The sequence below is a fragment of the Tetrao urogallus genome, assembly GCF_951394365.1.
Source record: "Tetrao urogallus genome assembly, chromosome: 8".
Taxonomy (NCBI): domain Eukaryota; kingdom Metazoa; phylum Chordata; class Aves; order Galliformes; family Phasianidae; genus Tetrao; species Tetrao urogallus.
Window position 1 is genome coordinate 14746374 of NC_136821.1, and position 21662 is coordinate 14768035.

The 21662-nt window shown below is 51.7% G+C and overlaps 1 protein-coding gene across 1 annotated transcript; it reads right to left on the reverse strand.

Moving 5' to 3' along the window:
- Positions 1-4564: 4564 nt before the first annotated feature.
- CFAP65 (cilia and flagella associated protein 65) lies at positions 4565-21264 on the reverse strand (the record flags this gene model as incomplete). Its single annotated transcript, XM_079539277.1, is given in 37 exon segments — positions 4565-4594; positions 4600-4625; positions 4628-4694; positions 4700-4818; positions 5329-5374; positions 5378-5462; positions 5608-5904; positions 6042-6182; positions 6362-6576; positions 7056-7121; positions 7478-7615; positions 7732-7848; positions 8030-8173; positions 8317-8475; positions 8969-9160; positions 9848-9958; positions 12611-12677; positions 13186-13362; positions 13594-13722; positions 13976-14201; positions 14375-14503; positions 14693-14858; positions 15037-15189; positions 15281-15505; positions 15815-16060; positions 16535-16672; positions 16756-17118; positions 17192-17392; positions 17577-17842; positions 18108-18330; positions 18485-18630; positions 18755-18954; positions 19194-19360; positions 19709-19811; positions 20466-20617; positions 20888-20962; positions 21214-21264. Coding segments are annotated over 37 exon segments (5556 nt in total).
- Between the last annotated feature and the right edge of the window lie 398 nt (positions 21265-21662).

The following is a 21662-nucleotide window of genomic DNA, read 5'->3' on the forward strand; positions in this document are numbered from 1 at the left end:
AGAAGCCCAGTATGTGCCTTTGCTCCATCCAGTGCAGGGATGTAGGTGACTTGCACTGGAGCAGAGGGTGCCGAGCCAATATGCACGGGGATGGGGGAAGCAGCAGGAATCATGGCATCTCAATTGCTCCCGTTCCCTCCGGAGCTGCACAGGTTAAACTCTGAGGTCTGGTTTTGCTCCTTTTCCTGGGCTCCCACACTGTCTCATCTCCCATCTCTCCAGGACTCCATATTGTCTGAATGAGGCAAGGAGCAGCCCTGGGCTCTGCGCTGGCCTGGAAGAGAAATCCCAGTTCCCCCCCAAGAACCTTCCACAAAACATGGCCAGAAGGACTGCAGTAGCAGCAGCATGTGCAGATGCACAGGCAGAGAAAAGATGCAATCCCCCAGTCCTCTGCCCTGCTCCTATTGTCTTTCCCCATTTCCAGCAGCAGCTTTGCTCGGTGCCAGCAGACTGCTGAGACCTACCTGCAGCTGCACCCGACTGCTGCAGGGCAGCCAGCCCTGTGCCTGTGTGCCACAGTGCCACAGACACACATACTGTGTCTCCTGCATGTCACTGCCTGCAATGCTGAGTGCCATCAGTGCATGTGTCCTGCACACGTGCATGGGCTCATGCACGCATGCAACTTGCACCTTCTGTGCACTGATGGCTTTGTGCAAGCTCCATTCATGACTTGAACACTGTGCATGTGACTGTGTGTCATATGCACATTGTCCCATGTGCGCACATCACGCTATGCGTGCTGCAAACCAGCCCATTTATCCTGCATGGATATTGCCTGCCAGGAGCGCACTTTTGGTGGGCTGCAGTTGCCCTTGTTGCAGACAGGCTGGACCTGCCTAACGCGAGCCGAACGAACAAAACGTTCAGGTCAGGTCTTGCACGTGGGGCTCGACGCCAGGCAAGTGCAGAGTCGCTCTGGGCTGGGAGGTTCTGTGCTGCAGGCGGCAGAGTGCCCCTTCCCCATCCTTCCTTCCCGGCCAAGTCCCTCTAGGCTGGGAGCTGGTGTCCTCATTGCAGCCACTGCTCGAGGGTAAAGTCCAAGAGGTGGATGGATGCTTGACACCTGCTGCCTGGGAAAGCCAAACAGAGTGGGGCAGGTTAAGCTGGCACAGTAGGGTGGGGAGAGACGGTGGAAAAACAGAAAGAAAGAAAGAAAAAAAGGAAGGAAGAAAGTAAAGGGAAGAGGAAAGGGGATCAGAAAGGAATAGAAAATACAGGTGGGAGAGAAGAGATGAGTTAAGGGACAGCCAGGAAAGTGCCCCTAAGCCCATCTCCTCCCCTTGGGGGGGTTCCTCTGGGCTTGTCCCCTGCTGTCTCCATCAGGACCCCATGCCCAGCACCTTCTCCCGCCAGGCAGGCAGCACCCGGCCCAGTGCTGGGCTGCAGCTTCTCACCTGGCTCCGGTGACACGCTGGCAGCTCGCAGGTGAGTGGCTTCTCCTTCTCCTGCTGGCTCACAAGCAGAAAATGAGGGTGACGCCGGCAGGATGGGGCTTTTATAGCCCTGATAAAAATAGCGCTGCTGGCTGTCGGTCGGGGGGCCGGAGAGATGGGGTTGAGCAGAGACAGGCGAGAGGGCTGGGCTGGCCGTGGCGAGCCTTCTCCCAGCACACCTGTCACGGCTCTGTGTTTGCTCAGAGCAAATATTGACCTAGGGAAGGCAGGCTGGGCAAGGGAGGCGATTAGCCCACCTCGATTAGAGGCAGAGCAGGTCTCTATGCAAACTCTCCAGGGCTGCCTTTGTTAATGGGAGCCTGATGGGCTGATAGGAGCCAGGAGCCTGGGTGCTGGGGCGGGCGGTGGGGAGGAGGAGGTGTGGGGGGGGAGAGGAGGAGACATTCATTAACCTGCACTGGAACAACACCAGCTGTCACTTTTCCACCCACCTGCCCTGCTCACTTTGCAGCCAGGGGTGAGAGGAGTGCAGGCTGGCAAAGCAGGAGAGGCAGGGGAAGGTGTGGGGGTACCCTGCCCTGGGATGGGGCGATATACAATGCGTGTACAGGAGGCAGAGCTCAGCAGCAACACCTCTTCTCTCTCGCTCTGGCAGCCAGCCCTCAAGGTGCAGCGCTGGAAACAGGATGTGTTTCATTCCCTCCCTGTGCACATGCCTTACGCTGGGGTCACTCCATTCCAGAGCTGCACTAGCTTCCTGCATCCATCCAGCCTGCAAAGCATCCCCAGTGGGGAACCCGCACTGACATCCCCATACAGAGCCCACAGGAGCAGAGTAGGTGTGCTCTCTGGCCTCAGCAGCCTCTGTTGATCTCACCCTGAGCCAGCAGGAGCCAGGATAGCTCTGGGTTTCTCTGGCACTCACAGCTCCCTGGATAACAGAGCATGAAGTGCAGCTGCGATGAAAGAAGAAGTTCCATTGTGTGGGTGCACTGGACTGTTTGTGCAGATAGGGGCATTTGTGGGTGCTGCTTTCACCCCCACAACAGACACCCACAGATATCCTATCTCCTGGCAGTGTGTTAGAAACTATCATTGTCGCCCTTTCCATAGCAAGAGTTACTTGCAGGTCGCAGTAAATAGATTCTCGCATGTAAGTGGATAGCAGCAGTTCCCTATCAGCCGCTGCCATCCAGGTCTTCATCTTTGGCCCTGGCAGCCAGATTTGAAAGGAGGGCTCCATCCATCCCTCCTGCCTGGGGCTCTGATCCCACAGGCTGCCAGACCAGCCCTCTGCCCGGCCCAGCCTGGCACTGCCAGGAGCTGGAGGAATTCCAGAGCACTGGCATTGGTGGCCCTCACCCCTTTCCCAGTAGTTTTGCCAGAAAAGGAAATGCAGAACCATCACTGCCCTGGGTATGATACTAAGAGGCGAGGCAATGCTCCCTCTCCTCCCAACACCGTATGGAGCTTGCTTGCTTCTCCTGTCTTGGTGTGGGAAAGGCAGTGAGCAGGGCTCCCACCAGAGTCAGAGTGACTGGCTTTTACATGGCAGCTTGTCTCTTGTCCCAAAGGAGCCACCTTCGGTGTCCTGACCTGACCCCACCATGGACCAAAAAGTCCCCAGTGACTGAGGGGATAGAGCTGAGCCAACAAAACCTGGTATCTCAAATATGTGAAAGCAGAGATGAAGGGTCCCTACCCTGCTTTGCCAAGGGAATCATAGGATCGTTAGAGTTGGAAAAGACCTCTATGACTCTTAAGCCCAGCTGTCAACCTGTCACCACCGTGCCCACTTTTCTCTCTGGCTGTGCAGGCTGCTCACGGCAGGACCTACCCAGGTTCCCAATACTCAATGTTAGGGGCAGGGGATACAGGGGACTGCTCTCCAGCACTGTTCCTGTCTGGATGTGGGGTCACACGAGGTGGGATTCAGGCAAATGGGATAACCGTGCCTTACAGGCACCATAGCAGAGAAGACCAAGAGCAGCTTTGTTCCCCTCCCTTTATCTCCCAGACAAAGGCACGATTCAGCAGGTGTTAAATGTTTTAATGGGATTCAGGATGGCTTCTGTCGCCCACTTGCCCCAAGGCCATTCCACCCTTCCCAGGATGAGCAGCCAAGAAGAAAAGGACTGTTGTATGCTGCACAAACTGCCTACCCATGGAGCACTCCCGATAACCGGGGAGCCCATGGTTTGCCAAACTTTCCCTCTGACCACATCCTTACAGTCAGCTTGGCACTCAACCCCCCACAACCATCTCACACCCACTGCAAAGGGAAGAGACATTTCTCTCGCAGATGTGTAGACAGCTCCCAGACCTCATCATGATGCAGCAGGCCCAGGGACTTACACAGTCACCTACCCCATCCCCACTGCTATGGGCAGCACCGAGGCTCTGCAGGCAGCTGGATCCCATCTGCTTTAAGAGGATGGTGAGACTGCTACTCACGCCACCCATTTGGGAAGCCAGCGTGAGACCTGTATTAAGAAGGTCCTAGTGAGGTGCATGTACCTGGCAGATTCACCACAAGCGGACCGAACAGCTGCTGCTGCCTTGTTGGGGTGCAAGAACGTGGCACCCAGCCCCTGCTCGGCACGGGCCCGGAAAACAGAGAAGCTGCCGTGGAAGATCTGGCACCCAGCGTGCTGGGAAGAGAGGAGGAGGTATGCTCTCTGAGCTGGCAGCACAGTATCTCCGACAGCAGGAACAGCTTGGCCCTGGGGCTCAGTAACGCGTTACGCACGCAGGGCTCCTGCAGCGAGCAGAGCTCTGAGAGAGCTGCAGCACCCCCGGGCACAGCCGGCACCTGCCTTCTGCCAAGCAGGGCTGAAGCACCCCGCAGTGCGTGGCTTTCCTGGGGGCTGCGAGGGGAGAAGGAGCGGCTCCAATTCTGCGCCGGCACCGGAGCTTTCTGAGAACTAACAGTGCCACCTCCCGGCTGTGACAATGCGATATGTGGAAGAGACAGTCACAGCCGTACGGGAAGCCAAAGCTGAGCGGCACCCAGTTCCCCCAGTGAGAACCTCGTAGATTTATATGGAGAGAGCTCGTCCAGGGCACTACTAAACCCGGATGCGCTGATTACATCCTATTGCACACCAATGTCTGTGCCTGCAGAGGCTAAGCTCCTTTTATTGGGCTGCTGCAGCTGCAGCCCTTCACTGTCTGCAGGAGCTGCAGTGCAGCCATCAGAGTTGCTGGAAGATTCAAAGCAGAGATGGGAACATGTTGAGGATGTACAGCCTTGGAGGCAGGCAGCGTGCTGGCATCAAGTCTTGGGGTGGGAGGTTGGAGCAGCTCTGGACATCATGGGGATGGGATGAAGAGTGGAGATGCGATGTGCTTGCAGAGCTCAAGCAGCATGCTGTGCCACAGCTATGCTCTTGAAGGTTAGAGTGCTGGACTGGCGATTCTGAAAGAGAAGAGATTGCTTTTGGGCTAAGGAGAGTGCAGTCTGCTGCCACCTCCCCGCAGGCAACCATCCATCCCTGGGAGATCAGGGGAAATATCCCACCTCCATCTGCACAAGAATTTTGCAGCTTTAGAGATGACATCTCCATTCAGTAACCTTCCCTTGGTCCCAAATCCCTGGGACCTGGTTTGCCCAGAACTGGACAAACCCTCATTCTTTGCCCTCAGCCCCACATCTGCCTATTCAACTGTGGCCATTCCTTCTACCTAACTGGATCCCGCACCATCTCAGACCAGGAGAGCTTGGCCTGCTTTCTGCTCCTTGAGCTGTTTGAGCATGCTGCCAAGGAAGATCTGGGCTCACAGAGGGCTTGGGATAGAACAAGAGGCAGAGGCTTTGGGGTTGGATTCTGCCTTCTGCACAGGCAGCCTTGGCACTGAAATTTCAACCTGGCTAATCTAGAACACGGGTTGTTGCCTCAGTTTGATGCATTAAGGACAGGTCCTTTACCTTTGGAAGGGGCTGGGGGGCAGAGCAATGACCCTGGGCCGGGCTGTCAGCACCACCTCCCCACAGCTGGCTTCCACCAGGATGTTCTGCAGTGTGTTTTCCAGCACCATCTCCACCAGACTCCTGAAGGCTGGCTGCCTGGGGATTATTAGACAGTCAACAAGGAAGGATGCTTGTTGCAGCTCCTCCCAGCACACAACAGGCACAGCAGCAGAGCACACTGTTTTCTACATGCTGAGTCCAATGAACAGCTGCTCTGTGTGTGCAGCTCTTCCTCACCCCTTCATCATCGCCTTCTGCTCCCTCAGCCTCTCATGACGAAAAACTTCACTCAGCCCCTCCCAGGAGCCCAGAAAATCATTGCTAGGAGAGGATTCTTGGCTCATTTCTTTTCTCTCTCTATTCTCCTCGGTGAAAAGATCTGGGGAAGCAGAGAGCCCAGAGGGGATGGTGGAGCACTGTCCTCTGTGTTGGATCTTTGCTGTTTCTTCATGCTGAAACTGGGAGAAATATGGGATGGGCTCCTGCAGGCTTTTCCTCACCGCATCATGGAACTGGGTGTTCTCCAAAAGGCCCCTGGGGGAGGAAAAGAATGAGTCCCAGAAAATCACGTATCTGAGCGACCCCAGAGGATCATTGTAAGCCAGAGCAAGCCAGAGGGAGAACCTGGAATATCGGGGCTGCAAAGTGGGTGAGGATGAAGGGGCACATACCTGATGACACCTATCAGCATGTCCGCCACTATCTGCAGCTCCTCTTTGGAAGCAGTAGCCAGAGACAACCATTTGTGGTCCATCTCCATCCTATCTCTGTCCACACTCCTATCCACAAACGGCAGCTGGTGGATGCTGGGGCTGAGAACCAGGGAGAGATGTTCCATCAGTGAGCTCCTGCAGACCTGCAGCCTCCTGCCTGAACAGCAGCACCGCAGGAAGCAGGGAGCTGCAGAGGTGCCTGGGGAGGCACTCTCCCAGAGGAGCACTATGCTTTGACAGTATCTCCCAATGGGCCACTTCTCACCCAAGTTCCTTACCAGGGCAAGAAGTATTTCGGGAACTCCGAGGCAAAGTTGCTGAAGAAGTCCTCAATAGAGTGGGACCTTGCTGTCACATCAAGGTGTAAAAGGATGGGCCTGGGAGGCTTTGGCTTGACCCACACATGGCTGGCTTCTTTGTCTGACATCAGCCTTCTCTGCAAGTGCCCCGCAGGCAGGTTGGCCACACGGTGGTTACTAATGGGGGGCAGTGTCTGTCGGGGAGCAAGAAATGCAGATCCTTACTGATCCTCCAGCCATGGGACTGGGTTAAGTGGAACCGCTTTCATATCTCCCCAGCCATCCTTATGCTTGTTCCAGAGGATGCTCTGACCTTATGGCCTTGCTGCCCTGATGTGACAGCAGTTCAGGTGCTGCCTGCCCTGCCCACATGCAGTTTTTCTGCTTATTCAAAACCTTCCAAATCTATTCAGAAAGGGTTGCTGCAGTCGTGGGTGCATACAGGGCTCCAAGTTCACTTCCCATTCCCCTCAGCTGGAAAGTTACAACCCACGGGGCACAGCCAGACAGTCTGATTCTCCTGGCTCTTCCAAACAGTCTGTGTCCCAAAGCCTTGAAGCTACAAATCCCGGTGTGCTCTCTGCCCGGGCTCCCACACTGTGAGATCCAGCATCTGCCTCTGCTCTAACACAGTCAGTTTGATTCTGCAGCTGCTGAGGCGGGCCTGACTTACCTTGAATTTCCTGACCACTGCTAAGGGCTCATGGAGATTTTCTATCTCAGCAGAATCTGATGATTTCTAAAAAGAAAAAAGAAGAAAAAAGGAAAGAGAGAGAGAGAGAGAGAGAAATCACAGTGTGTGGAAAGATAAGGAGCTGAACGAGACTTCAGGATTCTCTTTTGCATTGCCCACCTGAAAGTCAATGACCAGTCCTCCCATTCTGCACTGGCCACATTCTTCATGGTAGTTATGTGCTTTATGCTCCTGTTTACCCATGTTTACAAATTCAACTACCAATTTCCAGAGCTGCGGGTTTTGTTTTTTTTCCTAAAGCTGCTCATACACCTCCAAATTTCAGATGATTGTTAGCAAATGCAGAGTTTGCAGCGTGTTTAGAGAAACAATTTTCAAGCTCCTCCCTTTGCAACACTTACCCCAACAGGTGGCCTGGGCTTCTTCTCAGCCCTGAGGTCCTGCTCTGTGATGGTGAACTCCACTGCCTGCCGTTCTTTTTCCCTTTCCCAGTCTTGCAGGTCCTTTTCGTACTGAACCAGGGACTCCTGGATGTACACCTACAGAGCACACCATGATTGAGGAGCAGGGAAAGGAGCTGCAAATGACAGAGCCTGAAGGTGGGGACTGTTGGGCTAGCTCAGGTGTCAGGAGCACACGGGCTCCTGGTTCTCACCTCACACACCAGGTCCATGCTGTAGAAGGACACTCTCCCTGAAGGCTGCAGAGTGATGAAACAGGGGGTGCTCCCTCCGGGCTGCACAACTCCCTGCTCTGGGGCAACCTGCAATACCTGTGGAGAAAAATAAGAAAGCCACAGAGGATTTGTTTCTTTGTCCTGTGCCCTTGCTATGTGCCCTCTCACTGCAGGAAATTCAGATCTGTGGGGTTCCTCATGCTATTCTAGGTAGGGTAGGGTAGAGAAGGGTAAAGAAGGGTAGAGAAGGGTAGAGGAAAAAGAAGAAAGGACTCACCTCGCTGTCTTTCACACTGCCTGTCCTCCAGGTGAACACAACTGCCTTGCTCTCTGAGATATTATTGAGGAAGACCAGTTGGCTGGCTCTGGTGCAATTTGGGATATTCCCAATGCAAATCCTGTGGTGTGATAAGGAGGCAGCCTGCAGGAAGCAGGGTGAAACAGCCCTATTGCAGTGGGATTGAGGAAGCAAGGAGCAGGACATTCTGCTGGTGTTGGGGAACAAGGGGATCTTTCACACATTTTTGGCCTGACCATATTGCTCATGTCAGCACCTGGACTTACCTGCCCAGTCACGGTTAGTTTGGTGGAACCCAGAATGACTGAAGGGGACAAAACTTCTCTGAAAGTGGCGCTCTCTTCTGTGGCTTTTGGATCGTAGCCTTCTCCCTGGAAGGTGATCAGAGCTGAATCACCCCCCAGGATGTGGATGGGAACGTCAACCTGCCTTGGACAAAATAAGAGCATGAAGTCCATAGCTGTGATCGGGAGAGATATGCAAAAAGGTAGTGCTCTGGCTAACAGACTACAATTGATTCATGTAAATCACACTCATATGTGAAGAGAAATCCAGGTTCTTTTGCTTTCTTTTCAGTAGCGCACACTGCAGGGATGAAATATTTCAGCTTCAGTCTCTTTTGTGGGAGTTATTGGAAGCCAGCAGTGAACCACAAATCTGACCAGATATTGTTTATACCCCGTGGGTACTGTTAGATCCTTGAGAAAATATGTATTGTGATGCCTCTGGCTGTGGAAGAAATGTGCTCTTTGGGATGTAGAGGCTTATGAGACTATCTGCTCTCAGATTCTGCTTCTTGGAGGGATGGAACTCAATTCAGCTGTAGCATTGCATGGACCAAAAATCAATACAAAATCTAAAGAATGAGAGGCATAGGACAGCAGAAAGGGTACTTGGCAGTTATGAGAAAGGCCTTACCAAGTATGTTCTGGCTTCCAGTGGTGAGAAGATCCACTCAATATGACCTGTAGTGCCAGGGGCGATTTCCCCTCTAGGAGTCAAGCAGATAAATACAGGATGCTGATAATTGTCCTTCTGCACCCTCATGACGCTGTCCAGCTGAACCTCGAACATCACTGTTATGGAGCTCCCGTTGTAAAGTTCATAAATCTAATGTGAATCACAGAGTGGAATGCTCATGAAGACCCTGCGCAAGTTAAACCAGTTAACATTTCCCCAGAGGACTCTGATAAGAATTAGTAATTAATTAGTCAACCCGTCTCCTAAGAATGAGGGACTTCATAACACCAGGAGTTATCACAGAGACACTAATTGGCTCTGTGCTGAAGGTTTATCACTGCATGTGTATGCTGATGACTACAATGCCTCTCCAAGTGGTGCCCTCTGAATTTAGTCTAGGAAGAAATTAATGCAAGTTAGCTAAAGGAATCGCTGTAAAGCGGATTACTTGAAATGCAAGAACACTCTTGCTAAAGTGATTTTAATTCAATTCAGTCTTCCTCATTTCCCAAACAAATTAGGCAGAACAGAATCAAAGCTCCCAATTTTTTATTTTTATTTATTTATTTTTTTTTGCTGAATAAGTATTTAAGGAAGTTTAATTAATTTACTAAGAAACTAATTAGGATTTATTTCCAGAGCGCCTGGAGCAGCTAGGCAAGTCATCACTCAGATCCAACATAAAAGAACAGGGAAAGAGTCCAACTCTATAAGCATTCTGGTTGGAGCCAATGCCAAATCTCGTAGAACCGGAGGTAAGGAGAGATGCCTTCCCTACGACCATCTCAGCACCCAGTTCCAGGCAACTGCTGCTGGGTTTGGCCCTAGAATGCTCACCTGTATGGGGGGGTGGGATGTCCCAATGGCAATGGGCATGAAGAGATGCTTGGAGGAAGCAAAATGAACATATCGCTGCTCCCTCTCCACCGTCACACCTCTGAAGTTCAGCTATGGCAGAAAGAAATGCAGTCACTGTCTCACAAAGCTTTGGCCCCATCAGCAATGACAACACAAATACTTTGCAAGCTGAAGGCAATCCATTCACAGCCTGACATTGGTAACACCAGGACAGTGAGCAAAGGCAAGGAACTGAAGAGATTGCTCAACTGATGGCTTTTCTCTGAAAGGCTTGCAGGTTGTATCACATATGGTACATTTCTTTTTCTTATGTCAGGCACCAACAGGGAGCCCAAAGGTTGCCGAAGTTCCCAGCTGAATTTCAGGTGATTGAGTAATGACTAACAGTATCCTGTTAGTAAAATGGCCACCACATTGTGCAAAGCAGACGGAGTTACAGTTGGTTCATGGAAAGGAAGAGACATGGGGTTCTGCATATTGAGAAAGCTGTGGCTAGGCTCACATGAGTCATGGTGCAAAGTTCCCAGCAGGACCACCTCGAAGCACCCGCAAGCTGTCTGCTGCCTGGAGAGGGGCTGAGATGGAATCACAGAGCTCATAATGTCTCTGCATGGACAAAGGGAGCTAAGTCACTGCAATTTGCTGTTAGCCTAACAGCTACTTTCCAAGTGTATGCACAGAAGGTAAGGAAGACATTAGAGATGATAGGTAGAAGCCTTGGATGGACATCCAAGGTAGATGCTGTGTGTATCAGCAGCTTAAACAAGAGCAGAGAATGCTGATTCTTCTGGAAGAGCCCCTTCCAGTTCAGTTCTGTAAACAAAGTAAGTAAGGAGAGAAGACTAGAAATACAAAGCTAACAAAAACCTGCATGGGATTTCATTATTTCATCTTTTCAAAGCACTGCATGAGCATTCATCCTCCCTGGGCCCTTAACAAGCCAGATACCATGCAAGTAAAGGGAGAACATGAGCTGATGTTTCCAAACTGAAAAGGGGAAATGGATCAGAAACCATGTCCTGTGCTTTGGGAGCGAAGCATCCATTTATATTACTGGAAGGCTGGAGAACATCACTACTCTGAGGCCAAGCAGTCTGAAATTTGACAAAGGACCAGGCAATATGTTAGCCTGAAGGTCTCCACCTCTGCGTCGCTGCTATACCAGATTTCCAAAACCTAACTTCTGGGGTGATATGACAGCGTTTGCTTCCCTCAAGGTTAGCATATATTCTGCAAGATTCTCTTGAGTTCCAGGTGAGAATCAGCACAGCAATGGCAAGGGTGATTTCAGAGGGTGTACGGGAACTGTTGATCACGGCCTGAACCTCTGATTGACCACCTGAGGCAAGCAATGAGTCAGCCATGGGAGCACAGGTGAAGGCAATTCAGCCTTGCTACCAGAAGAGGTGGAGTCTGGCTAGGCTCTCCTAGATACCATTTAAGTGCAGACTGCCACTAAGGAAGGATCTTTTTCTGGAGGTTGCTCCTTGTGGAGTTTATTGTGAGCCTACAACGTTGGTGAGCATTTTCTATTTATTATCTTTCCACTGCAATAATCCTCCTTAAACTAACCTCTGTACACTTATTGATTGTACACCTCTGTATACTCATTGATTATACAAGTGGGTTATGGTGATTTCAGCCCTGGGGGTGGTGGCTCTACACTCTTTATCCATGGAAGGAAGGAGAGCACTCTGTGTTCGGCCCCTCAGCTGCTCTCTCTGCAGAAGGAAGAGCCTCTCCCACTCCCGTGTTCTGCTATTGGCACTTCGGTACTGACACTGCGCATCTTTTCATTTATTACAGTCACCTGCACTGTTCCAGGTCTGTCCTGCTGTCACAGAATTAAAGAATCATTTGAGGGAATCTCAAAGGCCATTTAGTCCACCACCCTGCAATGAACAGGGACACCCGCAGCTCCATCAGGGGCTCAGAGCTCCTCCAGCCCAACGTTGAGTGTCTCCAGGGACTGGGCTCCCACCCAGGGCAGCCTGTGCCAGTGCCTCACCACCCTGACTGTAAACAACTTCCTTCTATCCAACCTAAAGGCACCTGGTCCTCCCCAAAGCCTAATGGCTCAGTGGCCAGCTGGTGAAATGCTCATAGCCACTCTCTGTGCCAGGCAGGCAGAGCACAGGGAGCCTGTCCAAAGGCTTTGAGGGAAGGCACAGTTAAGCCACTGTTTGAACAGCTTGGTCAAAGGGTTGGATTTTCAGCTGACAATAGTCCTGAGAGAAAAGAAAAATAAAAGAGATGTGTGAACACAATGGTCTCACAGGAAACTTCAGAGGCAGACAGGAAGGCTCAGATGGGCATGAGCTGTGCCTGGCAGAGCACAAGGTGACTCTGACTCTAACTGACAGTCTGAGATGGGGGAGAGAGGAAAAACTCATTCCAAGCCTGAGGAAATGCCATGGGATAACACAAAGCAGATCAGTTCTGGGGTACTTTAGCAAGTGGCAAAGCAGGAGGAATGAGTAGGAGGCTCCTCAGCTGTTGGCAAGGAGGAAGAAGTGGGTGGACTAAGGCTGAGACTGCAGCAGGAACAGCCAACCAGGAGTGCAGGGAATGCCTGCTGGGCTGGGGTTCGATGCTGGCTTTATGTCTCTGCTTTGGCTGGTGCAGACTGCAGGAGAAGGCCCCAGGCTCTTGGCCCGCATAGCTCCTGGAGGAATGCCCTATAATCCAGCTCCTACCTGATGCTGTTCTGCAAACACACACAACAGACACCTGCTGCCTTACCAGAATCTCATGGCCGTAGGAAGCCTTCAGCAACACAGGCAGGTGATCGGTGCCAATGAAATCGTGTCTAGCAGTGCAAGAGGAGGAGGAAAAAAAAAAAGTTAGAAACCAACCTTGATCCCAGGGTGGTAGAATCAGGGTCACACGGTACATTAGAGACAATTCATTTCCCTGCTAAAGAATCACTGTTGCGTAAGGGCCTCTCAGAGAGAGAGAGGGGGACAGTTGTGCTCGGGTGGGAACAAGCGGTGTAGTGTTGGTTTTAATCATACACCAGTGCAGGGACCTGAGATTCTAGGCCATATGAAGCACCAGCCCTTCTCAGATCAGGACTGTTATAGAAAGAGAGCTGGCCAACTGCCTGCACACCTCCTACAGGCAAAGAAGGCTCTAGCTGTTGGCGAAGACAAGAATATCACTGTGTAGTCATCACTGCAGAAAGTACAGGCTCAGGGACTTTGCACCTGCCCAGTGTCTGCTGGGCAAGAGGCATGTGAAGGGAAAGGATCTGGCATGAAAGAAGGAGGGCGTTCTGCCAGCAGGTGCTGTCCTGGCATGCAAGATGATGCCATCACCTGTGTGAGAGCTGGACAGCTTCCTCTTGTCCTGGAAGAAGCTTCCCTGACTTAGGGGAAATGCTGAAGAGCTGATTATCCTGAATTCTCATCTGATGCAGCTCCTGCGGGCTGAGATCTGCATCCTCTGCCCAGTGCTCCATGTCCATCTTCTGATCAGAAGGAAAGAGGAAGGCCCTAGGGACCCAGCGAGCTAGTCAGTGGCAGGGATGGACAGCTTGCCCAGGTCAATGTGTTCAGTCCAGCTAGGCTTCCCCACCCAGACCCACTAACAGGCCTCATTCACAGCCTCATAACACAAACCACACCACTCCATTCATTCTCTAATACCTCATGGCCCCTGTGAGCAGTCCCGTCTCCCCCTGCAGACCCCCAAGGGAAGGATGAGCTCCATCCAGCACTGCTTACCACTCCACAGGCACCACACCATTGTTTACCAGCAGGAGCATCACAAGGGCAGGCTCTGAGCCTATGGGGGCAGCTCCAAAGTTGAAATCCAGCAGGAGAGGTGTGTATATGGGGGGGATCAAGTACGTGCTGATCAGCAGGGAGAAAGAAAAGGTTAAATTGAGACAGAGGGGTTGGAACTAGATGGTTTAAGGTTCCTTCCAACACAAACAATTCTATGATTCTATGCTATCTATCTTCCTTATAATTCTTCTTTAATCCTTCAGCTCTTTTTGGAGAAAGAATACTGGGCGTAAGGAATGCCTGTGGATTTGCTCTGATTTTTTACGTATGGGATACATGGAGGATCGGTGACTACTGCTTGGCTTACCCCTCACCTCACCTGTGCCTTGTGGGAACACTGCAGGTGAGCTCACTGGGAGCCGGGTCTCGCTGCAGGTATTCATTCAGTGTGTCCAGGGAAAGCAGCCTCCAGAGGAGCAGCCTGCTGATGCCGCTGGCACTCCCTGCTGAGCAGGCGTCAGTGATGTGGAACGTTGGGTGGACGCCTGTTGCTTCTATGCAGCAGAGGAGTCGCTGCTCTGCTTTTGTACTTGCAAGATCTGGAACTTGGGAGACAAAAGTAAAGGGAAAAAGTATGCAGGAGAGGATGAACTGCTCAGCAGAGTGATTTCTGCTGTCAGGATGGTTACAGTCCTGCACAGTTTGGTCTATTCTGGCACAGACTGCTTGGTTGGGAGGGAACACCTTCTCCCCCTTCCCACAAACACGCATTTCTCACCTGCAGGGGAGCGTATTGCATAGCTGATGGACCAGGTGTAGTGCAGCTGCCGGGCTGGCCTGACTGTTACTCGCACAAAAACTTTTGACCTTGCAGGGATTGTCCCTCTGGAGTGTTCCAGTTCCAAAGCTGTAGGAGAAAGGAGGTGGCATGAGCTCTGGGCATCTATCCTAAAACACGCAAGTATCTTGTACACAGCTTATGAGAAGGGTTGCAAGTTAGCCAGCAAGCAGCTCAACCTCTGAGCATGTGCTAGCACCGTTTTGCAGAAAAGTGGGGAAGGACAAGGCCCCATGCCAGGCTAATTTCCCCCAGTACCCATCGGATCACTGCAGACTTCCTCAGGGTCACAAAGCCCAGTGATTAGCTGTTCCACGCTGAGGATGTACTGCAGAGAACAGATCCCATCGTTCAGAAGTACCATGCTGCAGTCTTTCAGATTGCCAACCAGAATGTTTCCAAGGTCCAGGTGTTCCTTTTGTGCCTGAAATGCAAATCCGTCATGCAAAGCTCACCATTACATGTAGAGCATAGCAGTGAATGTAGCCACCACGTTGGACCATATGCAGAACAAATAGAGGAGAGCAGGCAGTGGGAGGAGAGAGATGGGAGTGTCAGAGGAGCCAAAGACCCAGATCACACTACAGGCCCCATTTCCTTACCTTGATGGTGCCTAGTGCCCCCTCTCCAACAATCCTTAAATTATAATGGATGCTTTGGGGTGACACAGGTGCTGGGCTTTCCCAACCCACAAACACTGCAGCTCGCAGGAGATACTTGGTCACGTTGTCAGGGGTAAAAGTCCATGCTTGAGCCTGAAATCACAAAGGGAAGGATAACATTGATGGGAGCTCCAGAACTGTATTGTAGAGATTGCAATGCTATTTTGATAGAACCTGAGCTTACCATGGCTTCATAGGGCTGGAGGAGCCCTGCTGCTGGTCTGACAGACAGGAGCTTGCTGTCAGAGTGGTGGATCTTCCATGTGAAGGCCATGGGTAGCCTTGTGCAGTTCTTTATGGTATACCTTTGTGTTGAGGAGGTCCCTATGCAAACAGGCTTGAAGTATAGATTACCATCACCTTCTAAGAGCAAGAGAAGGGACTCTGCACAACTCCGGAGCATGATCTCCTGTGGTGTTCAAAGAAAAACAATAGATGTTGTCCAGAAGTCTCAGCCTACCTTTGGATGGAACTTGAAAAGGGTTGCTTCTTCCAGGATGGAATCCAGAACAAATGGGCTGAAGGAGGATGGGAAGGACCCTGGACTGAGCTCTGAGCATCATATAATACTTTCCAAGAGGCAGAGACACAAGGAAACGAGATATAGAGTATGTGGTATCATGAGCATCTTCCATCAGCAGTGTGCATGGAGAACTGAGAAGAAGATGTGTACAATGGAAGAAATCATTCTCAGAAGCTTATCCTTCCCTCTGCTTACCTTGGTGTACCCTGGATAGGAGTTCAGCTGCAAGGACAGGGTGTGTTGCTGTGATATAGTGTTAACTGGGCGAGTGGAGAGAAAGAAAATCTGGTGGTCTCCTGGCATGATGTGTCCTGAGTGGGGCTTGACCAAAACAGAGGGACCAGCAGCTTGGTTCATGCTGAAGGTTATCATTGAGGTGCCTGTGTTTGAGAGCAGAGCACTGCAGTAGGTGTCCGTGTCAGAAGCCACAGGAGGAAAAGTCTGGAGGAAACAAATAAGAAGCATAGTTTGACCTTATGGGATCACTGCTTTATTGTGATAGAAATGCAGCAGGGAGAAGCAGGAAAACTTCCACTCCACCTTGCAAGCCTCTTACAAAAGTGTGGATTCTGTGCTCTGCTCTCCATTTGTCTAAGAGTGTGTGGAGTGCCTAAGGCACCTGAGAGCGGACTAAGCACCCTTGTCAGTGCCTACACCCACTTAAACAAGGCCAGAAGGAGATTCCAAGAGCTTTCCACTCTGAGCTGACGAGATGCTGCATGCAACCTGTCACATTGAAGTTTGGCAAAGTAACACAGGACAAAAAGCTTCCAATTTTCTCCCAAACCAAGAGTCTCCCCATCATCGTAAATCACCTAAGACATGCCTCAGTATGTTGAAATGGGGGCAAAGCAAAAGTTCACGAGTAAACACTGAGCATCTCTGCAAAATTCCAATTTCTTTAAGTTCACACACCTTGGGGACATCTAAGAGGTACTGTGGGATGAAGTGCTCCCGTTTTGCTTCATACGTGTGTGCCCTCAGCCTGATGGTCAGGCACCAGGGTGGGCAGATGGTGGCATCCTCCTCAATGTTGCTGTATTGTCTCAGAACCTACAGGCATGGAGGAGACAGAGCTGAGACAGAGCATGAGGGAGGGGAGCATAGCAAGGTGCCTCCTGACCATTCCTACTAACCTTGTAGAAGGCAAAACCTTCCAGCTCTGCGGCGTAAAGGCTGTTGAGCTGGGTGGGCTGGAAAAGGACACGGAAGGCTGAAGACTTCAAAGGTGGGATGTCACAGCTTTCGGGGGTCACTTGGAAAGCACTGCCATGGCTTGGAGTCCAGGCAACAGTGATCTTTCCTTTGGTGTGGTTGGTGACACAGAGAGGAAGCGGTTCTGCCTTGTGGAGTGGCACACAGCACCCAAAATCATGCTCCCTGGGGCTGACGCTAACGTGAGGCGGAAACAAGGCCAGGTCGCTGCTTATGCCATCACAGAAATATTCACTCATGGAGCTGGCTTCAGTGTGTTCCTTGGGGGGCTCGTCCAGAGGGATCTACAGGATGGGAGCATCTTGGTGTGTGCAGGGTAAATGTTGCACTTTGGACTTCAGGGAGAGCAGCTCATACCTCAGGAAGGAGCATGAGGGCCTTCTTCTCATCCATCTGCAACTTCCCATCCTTCAGCATCATGCTCAGGATATCAGGGGGATAGAAGGTCAGCCCCCTCACTGTGTTGGTTCGGTACCAGGAGAGGTGTCTCGCCTGCAGGATGGCTGGCTTAGTGGTGTCTGAATGGCAGGTACCAAAGAAGTCCACATACAGGGGTCCCTGGGAAAACAACAGAAATTCTTGTACAAAATAAGCTGCCCTTCTATGATTTCCTTGAAAGTTACCTTAGAGATTATAGAGACATACAGATTTGCTACTAGCTTTGAGAGGCCAGCCCTGGTGGGTTACACTGCAAAAACCTTCTGAGCTCTCGCAGCGGTGATACCACCCGCTGCTCCCTTACCTGATGATGAACGAGGCACACCACTCTGCGGTGGTAGCTGATGGGGTGAGCAGGGCAAAAGATCACCTTCAGCACGAGGGTTGTTGTGCCCTCCAAGACCCCACAGGGGCGATCCAAAGAGAAGACGCTCCCTCTGCCATCAATATCAAACTGGTAGTATGCAGGGACATCTGAGACATTGCTGATTTTCAGCATCTGCATTGAGCTTTCCCCAAGGTTGATCCAGTTGAAGTCTACAGAGGATCGGTGCAGAGATACACATGGGCCTAGAACAACAAGAAGACACAACCAATCTTTCACGGCCAGCATGGCTTCACCAGCAAACCCACCAGTCCCAGCAAGCAGCTTCACATTTGCCTCCAACTATCTCACATCTCAAGACAGTGTAAATTTAAATCAGTCCCCCAGGGACGGCATGGATGGCAATAGAAGGTACATCTTCGAGGGCTGGGACAGTCCCTAGTTCTTCCCCAAGCACTAGCACTTCCCCTGCAGGGCTGAAAGGAAGGTGGAAACGTGGGAAGCTTTCACCTTTACATGAGCCAACCATCTTTAGAACAGTCTGCTGGAGGCACCCAGTGGGTGTGACAGTGAAATAATCCGTGCTGTGCTCTCCCACTGCCTGTGGCTGAAACTGTATGCACAAGGCCAGCTTCCCTTTGGCAGGGACAACAGCATGGGACACGTTGCAGGAGAAGACGTGATCTAGGAGCAGAGGGTCTTTTGCTCTTTCTATCGTACATGGTGCATCAACCTGGAAGCAGAGAAGAAACAGGCTCATCACATTTTATTCACACTCCCACCTGGGCTATTTTCACAGCATTACGGGAGATTCCTAAACCACATCTCTCAGGGACATGTGCCAACTTGTCACCCTCTTACAAGCAGCAGTCTCCCTCTTCACATACCACAGACATGTTGAGTATTTCTACAAACTTCTCCACTCTTGTGCCTACTGGCACAGATCCGAAGCACAGCACATCCTGTAACTTGCCAGGCTGTCCGCTTTTGTGCTGTTCCCCTGGCACATTCACTTGCAGATAGGGGTATTTGGCTGTGAAAGAAGATCACACACAGCATCACCTCCAAGCACAGCACCTCCATGTATCCCTGTGGGATGCTGCCCTAAGGTTAGGGACAATACATGTTAATGAGCATTAAACACAAGAATGACTAACCCTGGGCTCTAAGCTGCATGGTTCTCTTTTGCTTTTCTTCAACACCAAACAAACACGTTGCTATTACGTTGCACACTGCAGCTGTCTTGGGTTGGAAGAGCACCTTAATGGTGCACTCAGCACCTGCGCTCAGCATGCCGTGTTCAGGAATCATGTAGAAGGGGCTGGGTGTCTCCCAGGCAAACACTGTGATGAGGTCACTAGGAAGCAAGGACGTTTGGAGAAGATGAATGGAGCCATTCTGCCTGTGCAATCGTGCATAGGATGGGCCTTTCCCAATGGGTTGCTCAGTAAGGATGTGAAACAAGCAATGGGAACATCAGAACATCTAATGCATCTGGCCAAACGCTTTGGGGAGTTGTTAGAGAATGGGAAGCCCAAGAAGGTGGTCATATATCTGACCAAACCAAGAGGGGCAGCTCAGCCACACAGCACTTACCCCACATTGCGCACAGTGAATGTCGTCTCCGCGGTGCTGTGCACAGCACAGAGAGGCAACTGGACAGCAGCTGGGAAGGACAGGCAGGGACGTGGAAGCACAGCACGCAGGGCGACAGAGAACTCACCCTCAGCCTTCCGAAAGCAGATGCTGTCTTCGTAGTCCCTCTGCATGGAGAAGTGGGGGGAGACAGCAGTCAGATGGGCTCCCTCGAGCTGAGTTCTGCACTGAATTCATCCCATTGATTTCTGGGATCGAGCCAGGGACAAGTAGTTCAAATGCCTTATTTTACTGACATTGGTGAGAGGCAGTATGGGCAAATTTGGAATACTTTATGCAAGGAGACCTCTCCTAACTGCCAGCTGTAACCACAGGCAAACTGCTCCCCCAGCTGTTGGAGGCATGGAGATTGCAGGAGGGTTATGCTGTCCTACACTAGAACCTCCCAAAAGGACAGGTTCCCTCCCTGAAAGCCAAGCAGGGCACTGAGAGCAGATTAGATGCTGCCACTTTACCTTTTCAGTGGGCCGGAAAATGATGGGTAGGGTTAAGGACATGCCAGGGCTCAGGGCAATTGGCTGGGGAGAAACAGTGATGAAGAAGCGCGTGGAAGGACATCTGGATAAGGAGATTAAAACAGGACATTTTGTCTGATGCCATACAGCTTTTGTTCTATTAGGTAGCAGAAAAGAGAATGAAGTATTAAAAGATTCCAAAGCCCCACAGTTAGAAGTGACTTAGGAACCTGACCCCAAAGTCACTCAGCAAATAGAGGCAGAACCCAGGTGTCCTGAAAATCCATTCCCAGCTCTAAATACCTGCCCCTTCCTTAAACTGTACTTTACATTCCCAGGCCACACAGTGCGAGCCAAACTCTTACTAAGGGCAGAAACATTTGAATCTCAGAGCAGGCAGGGTCACAGGGAGTGCTGGCACCCAGCAGAACTCCCTGGAGCCATGGTTTCAGGACACACTAGCGGCTGGCTGGCATACATCCACGATTCAAATCTCACTAGACTGGAAATGCCTCACAGACAGAAGTATCAGCAAAACCGAATTTTAAAAAGGCATTTCATTTTAAATACTCCTGCTGGGAACAAGGGCTGTGCATCTGAATTAGTGGGTTTCTGCCCTGCTGCGCCAGCGTGCACACAGCCTGCAGTGCATAGCCCAAGGGAAGAGAGGCAGATGGATCAGAGAGCGGGATGGAGCAGAGGAATGAAGATGCAGTGAGAGGGTGAGGAGGAAAAGGAGAAGAAACTTCCCACACACCTGTAGCTCAGCTTCTGGATTTTCTCATGAACATTTTTCAGAACCAGATGTTTGATCACCTCTTTTCCGAGCTCCCAGCCACGCCATTGGAGTGTTTCTGCCACTTCAATGCCCCAGAATATGCCTTTCTTCTTTGCCTTTCTTGAGGATGGCTTAGGAATTTGCAACGGGAACATCAGCAGTTTGTGAAATTGGGAGAAGTCACCCCCTCAGCTGTTGCCTTGCTCTAAAAGCTTGTGGCCTTGGCAAGGGATGTAGAGCCACCCCGTGCCAGGGTCCCAGGAGTCCCCAAAGCTCTGTGGGGTCCTCCTGGATGTCAGAAACTACAGAAGCAGGGGTTAAAGAGACAGTAGCTGTCTCCCTTCCCCTGCCCTTCCTGTAAATCCACCCATGGCAACAGCACCCTTGGTTTCAGCACTCACCTTTCTGACACAGCCACAGCACCGCCTCTGAAGAAGGTCCGGGTTGGGGGGTTCCCCCTGCACCTCAGCCAGCATCTGAGGAATGAGAGGAGAGCATCCTCACACACACCACTCCTCTGCCAGGCTCCTTGCTCCAGCACCCGGGAGTCCCTAGGGCCCAACCACCCCTCCTCAGGGATTCCTGGCATCCCCATTTCCCAGCTGGGCCCATCTCAGCTTGGAGAGCAGGGTTTTATACTGCTCTTATAGCCCGTCGAGGGCTCCGCAGCAGGGCCCCACTCCCTACAGCACGGGGGCACAGCTCGGCTCCCTCTGCCTGAGCCCACCTCGCTTCCCAGTTCCGGCTCAGCGCCACGTAGCATCACTCCCGTTGCCATGGCAACCGGACGCGGCGGCGTCGTTTCCCGTAGCGACGACGGCGGCCGCCCCGGATCAAATTGCGCGTGGCTGCGGCCGCCAGGGGGCAGCAGTGGGACAAGGAGAGGGTACGGAGTGCGGAGGGGTCGGATGGGTGAGGGGGATCCATATAGGGGGTCCGGGTAGGGGTGTATGGGGGCAGATATAGGGCTTCAGGGCGCAGACGGGATGCATGGGTGCAGGGGGCAGATAGGGGATGCAGTGGGGGCAAGTGGTGGGGTGCAGATAGGAGGACACAGGGAGCATATCTGGGAGCCCGTGTGGCTTAGGGGGCATACACGGAAATGCAAAGTGTGCAGGGACAGATAAGGACGTGCAGATGTGGGGGTCGAAGTGGTGCAGAGGGGAGATGGAGACC